At 46.7% G+C, this 9528-nt stretch overlaps 1 protein-coding gene across 1 annotated transcript; it reads right to left on the bottom strand.

Moving 5' to 3' along the window:
• Positions 1-2477: 2477 nt before the first annotated feature.
• On the bottom strand, positions 2478-8648 carry LOC107557333 (mucin-5B-like). Its single transcript, XM_016240718.1, has 7 exons — positions 8628-8648; positions 8179-8475; positions 6760-6954; positions 6150-6624; positions 4527-5093; positions 2578-3158; positions 2478-2483 (listed from the first exon to the last, which is right to left on the bottom strand). The coding sequence occupies exons 1-7, from the start codon at positions 8646-8648 to the stop codon at positions 2478-2480; spliced, it is 2142 nt and encodes a 713-aa protein (XP_016096204.1).
• Between the last annotated feature and the right edge of the window lie 880 nt (positions 8649-9528).

Genomic DNA, 9528 nt, shown 5'->3' with positions numbered 1-9528 from the left:
AGTGGCACCCAGCGTAGCAGCTTCATTAGGAGTTGTGCCAAGGGTAGTAGTTTCTGCAGGAGTTGTGCCCAGGGTAGTAGATACTACATGGTAGTGTGTGTACAAGTGGTGATACATTCTAAGGAATCGGTATCTGTCATAGTTGTTTTTATCACACAAGTGGTGCCAATGATAGTGGTTTCTGCAGTTGTGGTGCCAAGTGGCAGTTTGATACGTTGTGCTTCCACCAGCAGATGCTATGCCAGGTGTAGATACAACTGAGGTTGTTGTTTCAGCAGTTCTCATTTCAAATGTGGATGTTTCCAATACTAAACCCGTTGAACTAACTGAAGCTGTAGTTTTAACAGAAGTGGTGCCAAGGGAAGTACTTTCTACAGAAGTGGTGCCCAGATTTGTAGTTTCTTCAGGAGTTGGGCCAAGGGTAGTAGTTTCTGCAGGAGTTGTGCCCAGGGTAGTAGTTTCTACAGGGTAGTGTGTGTACAAGTGGTGGTACATTCTAAGGAATCGGTATCTGTCATAATTGTTTTTTTCACACAAGTGGTGCCAATGATAGTGGTTTCTGCAATAGTTGTGCCAAGTGGCAGTTTGAGACATTGTGCTATTAACAGCAGATTTTATGCCAGGCGTAGATACAACTGAGGTTGAGGTTTCAGCAGTTCTCATTTCAAATGTGGATGTTTCCAATACTACTTGCGTTGAACTAACTGAAGATGTAGTTTCAATAGAAGCAGGTCCAAGGGTAGTAGTTTCTTTAGAAGAGGTGCCCGGAGTAGTAGTTTCTGCAGGAGTTGAGCCAAAGGTGGTAGTTTCTGCAGGAGTTGTGCCAAGTGTAGTAATTGCTACCATTGGCACCACTTCTGGAGAAGTTTCTGAAGTGATGCCGAGGGTAGTAGATTGTGAAGAGATGCCCAGAGTAATAGGTTCTGCAGAAGTGGTGAACAGGGTAGCAGTTTCAGCAGAAGTTGTGCCCAGGGTACTACTTTCTGCAGAACTGGTGCCAAGGGTAGTAGTTTCTAAAGAAGCGGTGCCAAGGGTAGTAGTTTCTAAAGAAGCGGTGCCAAGGGTAGTAATTTCTGCAGAAGCGGTGCCAAGGGTAGTAGTGTCTGCAGAAGCGGTGCCAAGGGTAGTAGTGTCTGCAGAAGTGGTGCCAAGGGTAGTAGTGTCTGCAGAAGCTGTTTCCAGGATAGTAGTTTCTAAAGAAGTGGTGCCAAGGGTGTTACTGTCTGCAGAAGTGGTGCCAATTGTAGTAGTTTTTGCAGAAGTGGTGCCCAGAGTAGTAGTTTCTACATTGTAGTGCGTGTACAAGTGGTAGTACATTCTAAGGAATCGGTATCTGTCATAGTTGTTTTTTTCACACAAGTGGTGCAAATGATTGTGGTTTCTGTAGTGGTTGTGACAAGTGGCAGTTTGAGACATTGTGCTTTCAACAGCAGATGTTATGCCAGGTGTAGTTTCAATTGAGGTTGTTGTTTCAGCAGTTGTCATTACATGTTTGGACGTTTCCAATAGTAATCCTGTTGAATTAACTGGGGATGTAATTTTTTCAGAAGTTGTGCCAAGGTTAGTAGTTTCTTCAGATGTGGTACCGAAGGTAGTAGTTTTAGCAGAAGTGGTACCAATGGTAGTAGTTTTAGCAGAAGTGGTGCCAAGGGTAGTAGTTTTTGCAGAATAGAGTCCTGCAGAAGTTGTGCCTAGGGTAGTAGTTTCTACAAAAGTGCTTCCAAGGTTACTAGTTTCTGCAGAAGTGGTGCCCAGAGTTAAAGATTCTACAGAAGTGCTGCCAAGAGTAGTAGTTTCTGCAGACGTGAGTCCTGCAGAAGTTGTGCCTAGGGTAGTAGTTTTTACAGAAGTGATACCATGAATAGTTTCTGAAAAAGTGGTGTCAAGTGTACTACTTTTTGCGGATGTTGTGCCCAGGGCAGTAGTTTCAGCAGTAGTGGGTCCTACAGAAGTGGTGCCAAGGACAGTAGATTCTACAGAAGTGGTGCCAAGGACAGTAGATTCTACAGAAGTGGTGCCAAGAGTAGAATTTTCTGCAAAACTGGGATCTGCAGAAGTGGTTTCAAGACCAGTAGTTTCTAAAGAAGTGGTGCCAAGGGTACTACTGTCTGCAGAAGTGGTGCCAAAGATAGTAGTTTCTGCAGAAGTGGTGCCAAGGGTACTAGTTTCTGCAGAAGTGGTTCCAAGGATAGTAGTTTCTGCAGAAGTGGTGCCAAGGGTACTAGTTTCTGCAGAAGTGGTGCCAAGGGTACTAGTTTCTGCAGAAGTGGTGCCAAGGGTACTAGTTTCTGCAGAAGTGGTGCCAAGGGTACTAGTTTCTGCAGAAGTGGTGCCAAGGGTACTAGTTTCTGCAGAAATTGGTATTGCAGAAGGGGTTTCCAGGGAAGTAGTTTCTGCAGAAGTGGTACCCAGAGTGGAAGATTCTGCAGAAGTAGCACCAAGGGTAGTAGTTTCTACAGAAATGTTTCCAAGGGTAGTCATTTCTACAGAAGTGGTGCCAAAGATAGTAGATTCAGCAAAAGTGGTGCCAAAGATAGTAGATTCAGCAAAAGTGGTGCCCAGGATAGTAGATTTTACAGAAGTAGCTTCAAAGGTACTAGTTTCTGCAGAAGTGGTGCCGAGAGTTGTAGATTCTACAGTAGTAATTCCAAGCGTAGTAGTTTCTGCAGAAGAGGGTGCTGCAGAAGAGGTGCCCAGGGTGGCAGTCTCTGCAGCAGTGGTGCCCAGGGTGGCAGTCTCTGCAGCAGTGGTGCCCAGGGTGGCAGTCTCTGCAGCAGTGGTGCCCAGGGTGGCAGTCTCTGCAGCAGTGGTGCCCAGGGTGGCAGTCTCTGCAGCAGTGGTGCCCAGGGTAGTAGATTCTGCAGAAGTTGTGCTCACTGTAGTAGTCTCTGCAGAAATGGTGCCAAGGGTAGTAGATTCTGCAGAAGTTGTGCTCACTCTAGTAGTCTCTGCAGAAGTTGAGCCAAGGGTAGTAGTCTCTGCAGAAGTGGAACCAAGGGTATTACTTTCAGCAGAAGTGGGTCCTGCATGTATGGTTTCCAGGATAGTAGATTCAACAGAAGTGGCTTCAAGGACAGTAGTTTCTACAGAAGTGATGCCAAGGGCAGTGGTTTCTGCAGCAGTCGGTACTGCAGAAGTGGTTTCCAAGGTTGTAGTTGCTACAGAAGTGGTGCCCAGGGTAGTAGTTTCTACAGAAGTGGTGCCCAGGGTAGTAGTTTCTACAGAAGTGGTGCCCAGGGTAGTAGTTTCTACAGAAGTGGTGCCCAGGATAGTAGTTTCTAAAGAAGTGATGCCAAGGACAGTGGTTTCTGCAGCAGTCGGTACTGCAGAAGTGGTGCCCAGGGTAGTAGTTTCTACAGAAGTGGTGCACAGGGTAGTAGTTTCTACAGAAGTGGTGCCCAGGGTAGTAGTTTCTATAGAAGTGGTGCCCAGGGTAGTAGTTTCTGTAGAAGTGGTGCTCACGGTAGTAGTCTCTGCAGAAGTGTTTTCCAGGGTAATACTTTCTACAAAAGCGGTGCCAAGGGTATTAGTTTCAGCAGATGTGGTGCCCAGAGTTGTAGATTCAAAAGAAGTGGTACCAAGAGAAGTAGTTTCTGCAAATGTGGGTTCTGCAGAAGTGGTTTCTAGGGTAGTAGTTTCTGCTGAGTTTGTGCCCAGTGTGGTAGATTGAACAAAAGTGGTGCCAAGGGTAGTGGTTTCTGCAGAAGTGGGTCCTGCAGAAGTGGTTCCCATTGTAGTACTTTCTACAGAAGTGGTGCCAAGGGTACTAGTTTCAGCAGAAGTGGTGTCCAGAGTGGTAGATTCAATAGAAGTGGCAAAAGGCGTAGTAGTTTCTGCAGAATTGGGTCCTGCATATGTGGTTTCCAGGATAGTAGTGTCTAAAGAAGTCTTGCCAAGGTTAGTAGTTTCTGCAGAAGTGGGCATTGCAGAAGTGGTTTCCAGGGTAGTAGTTTCTACAAAAGTGGTGACAAGGGTAGTAGTTTCTGCAGAAGTGGATTCTAAGGTAGTAGTTTCTGCAGAAGTGGATTCTAAGGTAGTAGTTTCAGCAGAAGTGGGTGATGCAGATGTGGTTTCCAGAGTTGTAGTTTCTATAGAAGTTGTGCCCAGGGTAGTGGTTTCTGCAGAAGAGGATTCTAAGGTAGCCGTTTCTGCAGAAGTGGATCCAAGGGTACTAGTTTCTGCAGAAGTGGGTCCTGCAGAAGTGGTGCCAAGGGTAAAAGATGTTGCAGAAGTGGTGCCCAGAGACGTAGGTTTAACTGAAGCAGAGCCAAGGGTAGTCGTCTCTGCAGAAGTGGTGCCAAGGGTAGTCGTCTCTGCAGAAGTGGTGCCAAGGGCAGTCTCTGCAGAAGTGGATCCTGCATATGTGGTTTCCAGGACAGTAGCGGTGCCAAGGTTAGTGGTTTCTGCAGAAATGGGTACTGCAGAAGTGGTTTTCAGGGTGGTAGTTTCCACAAAAGTGGTGCCAAGGGTAGTAGTTTCTACAGAAGTGGTGCCAAGGGTAGCAGTTTCTACAGAAGTGGTGCCACGGGTAGCAGTTTCTACAGAAGTGGGTCCTGCAGAAGTGGTGCCAAGGGTACTAGTTTCTGCAGAAGTGGTGCTATAGGTAGCAGATTCTGCAGAAGCGGTGCCAGAGGTACTGGTTTCTGCAGAAGGGGTGCCAAGGGTAGTACTCTCTGCAGAAGTGGTGCCCAAATTGGTTGATTCTACAGAAGTGGTGCCAAGGGTAGTAGTTTCTGCAGAAGTGGGTTCTGCATATGTGGTTTCCAGGACAGTAGCTTCTACAGAAGAGGTGCCAAGGTTAGTGGTTTCTGCAGAAGTGGTTTTCAGGGTGGTAGTTTCTACAAAAGTGGTGCCAAGGGTAGCAGATTCTGCAGAAGTGGTGCCATGAGATATTGGTTTAACAGAAGTGGTGCCAGGGTTACTGGTTTCTGCAGAAGTGGTGCCAAGGGTAGTAGTTTCTGGAGAAGCTGTTCCAAGGGTAGTAGTTTCAGCAGTAGTGGGTGTTGCAAAAGTGGTGCCAGAGGTACTGGTTTCTGCAGAAGCTGTTCCAAGGGTAGTCGTCTCTGCAGAAGTGGTGCCAAAGGTAGTAGTTTCTACAAAAGAGGGTTCAAGTGTAGTAGATTCTGCAGAAGTTGTGCTCACGGTAGTAGTCTCTGCAGAGGTGGTTTCTAGGGTAATACGTTCCACAAAAGCAGTGCCAAGGGTACTAGTTTCTGCAGAAGAGGTGCCAAGGGTACTAGTTTCTGCAGAAGGGGTTTTCAGGGTAGTAGTTTCTACAAAAGTGATGCCAAGAGTACTAGTTTCTGCAGAAGTGGGTCTTGCATATGTGGTTTCCAGGACAGTAGCTTCTACAGAAGTGGTGCCAAGGTTAGTGATTTCTGCAGAAGTGGTGCCATTGGTACTAGTTTCTACAGAAGTGGTGCCATTGGTACTAGTTTCTACAGAAGTGGTTTTCAGAGTAGTAGTTTCTACAGAAGTGGTGCCAAGGGTACTAGTTTCTACAGAAGTGGTGCCATTGGTACTAGTTTCTACAGAAGTGGTTTTCAGAGTAGTAGTTTCTACAGAAGTGGTGCCAAGGGTACTAGTTTCTACAGAAGTGGTGCCATTGGTACTAGTTTCTACAGAAGTGGTACCAAGGGTACTAGTTTCTACAGAAGTGCTTTCCAAGGTAGAAATTTTTACAGAAGTGGTGCCAAAGGTAGTAGTTTCTACAGAAGTAGGTGCTGCAGATGTGGTTTCCAGGGTTGTAGTTTCTATAGAAGTTGTGTCCAGGGTAGTTTCAACAGAAGCTGTTCCAAGGGTAGTATTTTCTGCAGAAGTGGGTCCTGCAGAAATGGTGCCAGAGGTACTAGATTCTGCAGAAGTGGTTTCCAGGGTTGTAGTTTCTATCGAAGTAGTGCCAATGGTAGTGGTTTCTGCAGAAGTGGTTTCCAGGGTAGTAGTTTCTACAGAAGTGGGTCCTGCAGAAGTTGTTTCAAGGGTTGTAGCTTCTATAGAAGTAGTGCCAATGGTAGTAGTTTCTACAAAAGTGGTGCCAAGTGTAGTAGTTTCTGCAGAAGTAGGTCCTGTAGAAGTGGTTCCAAGGGTACTATTGTCTGCAGAAGTTGTCCCCAGGGTAATAGTTTCTGCAGAAGTGGTTCCAAGAGTACTAGTTTCTTCAGAAGCTGGTCCTGCAGAAGTGGTTTCCAGGGTAGTAGTTTCTACAGAAGTGGGTCCTGCAGAGGTGGTTCCAAGGGTACTAGTGTCTGCAGAAGTTGTCCCTTGGGTAATAATTTCTGCAGAAGTGGTTCCAAGGGTACTAGTTTCTTCAGATGCTGGTCCTGCAGAAGTGGTGCCAAGGGTACTAGTTTCTGCAGAATTGGTGCTATAGGTAGCAGATTCTGCAGAAGCGGTGCCATTAGATATTGGTTTAACAGAAGTAGAGTCAAAGGTAGTAGTCTCTACAGAAGTGGTGCCAGAGGTACTGGTTTCTGCGGAAGTGGTGCCAAAGGTAGTAGTCTCTGCAGAAGTAGTTCCCAGAGTGGTAGATTCTACAGAAGTAGTGCCAAGGGTAGTAGTCTCTGCAGAAGTGGCAGTGCCAAGGGTAGTAGTCTCTGCAGAAGTGGCAGTGCCAAAGGTAGTAGTCTCTGCAGAAGTGGCAGTGCCAAGGGTAGTAGTCTCTGCAGAAGTGGCAGTGCCAAAGGTAGTAGTCTCTGCAGAAGTGGCAGTGCCAAGGGTAGTAGTCTCTGCAGAAGTGGCAGTGCCAAGGGTAGTAGTCTCTGCAGAAGTGGCAGTGCCAAGGGTAGTAGTCTCTGCAGAAGTGGTGCCAAGGGTAGTAGTCTCTGCAGAAGTGGTGCCAAGGGTAGTAGTCTCTTCAGAAGTGGTTCCAAGGGTACTAGTTTCTGCAGAAGTGGGTCTTGCATATGTGGTTTCCAGGACAGTAGCTTCTACAAAAGTGGTGCCAAGGTTAGTGGTCTCTGCAGAAGTGGTTTTCAGGGTAGTAGTTTCTACAAAAGTGGGTCTTACAGAAGTGGGTCCTGCAGAAGATGTTTCAATGGTTGTAGTTTCTATAGAAGTAGTGCCAATGGTAGTAGTTTCTACAAAAGTGGTGCCAAGGCTAATAGTTTCTGCAGAAGTAGGTCCTGTAGAAGTGGTTCCAAGGGTACTAGTGTCTGCAGAAGTGTTTCCAAGGGTACTAGTTTCTTCAGAAGCTGGTCCTGCAGAAGTGGTTTCCAGGGTAGTAGTTTCTATAGAAGTGGGTCCTAAAGAAGTGGTGCCAAGGGTAGTAGTCTCTTCAGAAGTGGTGCAAAGGGTAGTATTTTCTGCAGAAGTGGGTCTTGCATATGTGGTTTTCAGGACAGTAGCTTCTACAGAAGTGGTTTTCAGGGTAATGGTTTCTACAAAAGTGGTGCCAAGGGTACTAGTTTCTACAGAAGTGGTGCCAAGGGTAGTAGTTTCTGCAGAAGTGGGTCCTGCAGAAGTGGTGCCAAGGGTAGTAGTCTCTGCAGACGTGGTGCCATAGGCAATAGTTTCTGCATAAGTTGCGCCCAGGGTACTAGTTTCTACAGAAGTGGAGCTAAGGGTAGTAGTTTCAGCAGAAGTGGATGCTGCAAAAGTGGTTTCCAGGGTTGTAGTTTCGATAGAAGATGTGTCCAGAGTAGTCGTTTCTGCAGAAGTGGGTGCTGCAAAAGTGGTTTCCAGGCTAGAACTTTCTAAAGAAGTGGTACCAAGGGTACTAGATTCTGCATTAGTGGTTCCCAGAGTGGTAGATTCAACAGAAGTGGTGCCAGAGATACTAGATACTGCATTAGTGGTGCCCAGAATGGTAGATTCAACAGAAGTGGTGCCAGAGGTACTAGTTTCTTCAGAAGCTGGTCCTGCAGAAGTGGTTTCCAGGGTAGTAGTTTCTACAGAAGTGGTTCCAAGGGTACTAGTGTCTGCAGAAGTTGTCCCTAGGTTAATAATTTCTGCAGAAGTGGTTCCAAGGGTACTAGTTTCTTCAGAAGCTGGTCCTGCAGAATTGGTGCTATAGATAGCAGATTCTGCAGAAGCGGTGCCATGAGATATTGGTTTAACAAAAGTAGAGCCAAGGGTAGTAGTCTCTACAGAAGTGGTGCCAGAGGTACTGGTTTCTGCGGAAGTGGTGCCAAGGGTAGTAGTCTCTGCAGAAGTGGCAGTGCCAAGGGTAGTAGTCTCTACAGAAGTGGTGCCAGAGGTACTGGTTTCTGCGGAAGTGGTGCCAAGGGTAGTAGTCTCTGCAGAAGTGGCAGTGCCAAGGGTAGTAGTCTCTACAGAAGTGGTGCCAGAGGTACTGGTTTCTGCGGAAGTGGTGCCAAGGGTAGTAGTCTCTGCAGAAGTAGTTCCCAGAGTGGTAGATTCTACAGAAGTGGTGCCAAGGGTAGTAGTCTCCGCAGAAGTGGTGCCAAGGGTAGTAGTCTCTGCAGAAGAGGTGCCACGGGTAGTAGTCTCCGCAGAAGAGGTGCCAAGGGTAGTAGTCTCTGCAGAAGTGGTGCCATAAGTAATAGTTTCTGCATAAGTTGCACCCAGGGTACTAGTTTCTACAGAAGTGGAGCTAAGGGTAGTAGTTTCAGCAGAAGTGGGTGCTGCAAAAGTGGCTTCCAGGCTAGAACTTTCTAAAGAAGTGGCACCAAGGGTACTAGATTCTGCATTAGTGGTGCCCAGAATGGTAGATTCAACAGAAGTGGTGCCAGAGGTACTAGATTCTGCAGAAGTGGTTTCCAGGGTTGTAGTTTCTATAGAAGTAGGTCCTGTAGAAGTGGTTCCAAGGGTACTAGTGTCTGCAGAAGGGGTTCCAAGGGTACTAGTTTCTTCAGAAGCTGGTCCTGCAGAAGTGGTTTCCAGGTTAGTAGTTTCTATAAAAGTGGGTCCTGCAGAAGTTGTCCCCAGGGTAATAGTTTCTGCAGAAGTGGTTTCAGGGGTACTAGTTTCTGCAGAAGTTGGGCCCAGGGTAGTAGTCTCTGCAGAAGTGGTGCTAGAGATACTAGTTTCTGCATAAGTGGAGCTAAGGGTAGTAGTTTCTTTATAAGCTGTTCCAAGGGTAGTAGTGTCAGCAGTAGTGGGTGCTGCAAAAGTGGTTTCCAGGGTAGTATTTTCTAAAGAAGTGGTGCCAAGGGTAGTAGTCTCTGCAGAAGTGGTGCCACGGGTAGTAGTCTCTGCAGAAGTGGTTTTCAGGGTAGTAGTTTCCACAAAAGTGATGCCAAGAGTACTAGTTTCTGTAGAAGTGGGTCTTGCATATGTGGTTTCCAGGATAGTAGCTTCTACAGAAGTGGTGCCAAGGTTCGTGGTTTCTGCAGAAGTGGGTACTGCAGAAGTGGTTTTCAGGATAGTAGTTTCTACAGAAGTAGTGCCAAGAGCACTAGTTTCTACAGAAGTGCTTTCCAGGGTAGTAGTTTTTACAGAAGTTGTGCCAAGGGTAGTTTCTGCAAAAGTGGGTCCTGCAGAAATGGTGCCCAGAGTGGTAGATTCAACAGAAGTGGTGCCAGAGGTACTAGATTCTGCAGAAGTGGTTTCCAGGGTAGTAGTTTCTAC

The sequence above is a fragment of the Sinocyclocheilus grahami genome, unplaced genomic scaffold (assembly GCF_001515645.1).
Source record: "Sinocyclocheilus grahami isolate Dianchi unplaced genomic scaffold, SAMN03320097.WGS_v1.1 scaffold599.1, whole genome shotgun sequence".
NCBI lineage: Eukaryota > Metazoa > Chordata > Actinopteri > Cypriniformes > Cyprinidae > Sinocyclocheilus > Sinocyclocheilus grahami.
This window is presented reverse-complemented; position numbering and strand designations above follow the sequence as displayed.

Bases quoted from the DNA above. Each gene is read 5' to 3' on its own strand.
- LOC107557333 (XM_016240718.1), bottom strand. From the start codon at position 8,648: ATGCAGAATCTAGTACCCTTG. The intron at 6,955-8,178 runs GTAGAGACTACT...ACTTCTGCAGAG, and splicing joins GTACCTCTGGCACCACTTCT to ACCACTAACCTTGGCACCAC. The intron at 5,094-6,149 runs GTACTCTTGGAA...CCTCTTTTGTAG, and splicing joins ACCAGCTTCTGAAGAAACTA to AAACTACTACCTTTGGCACC.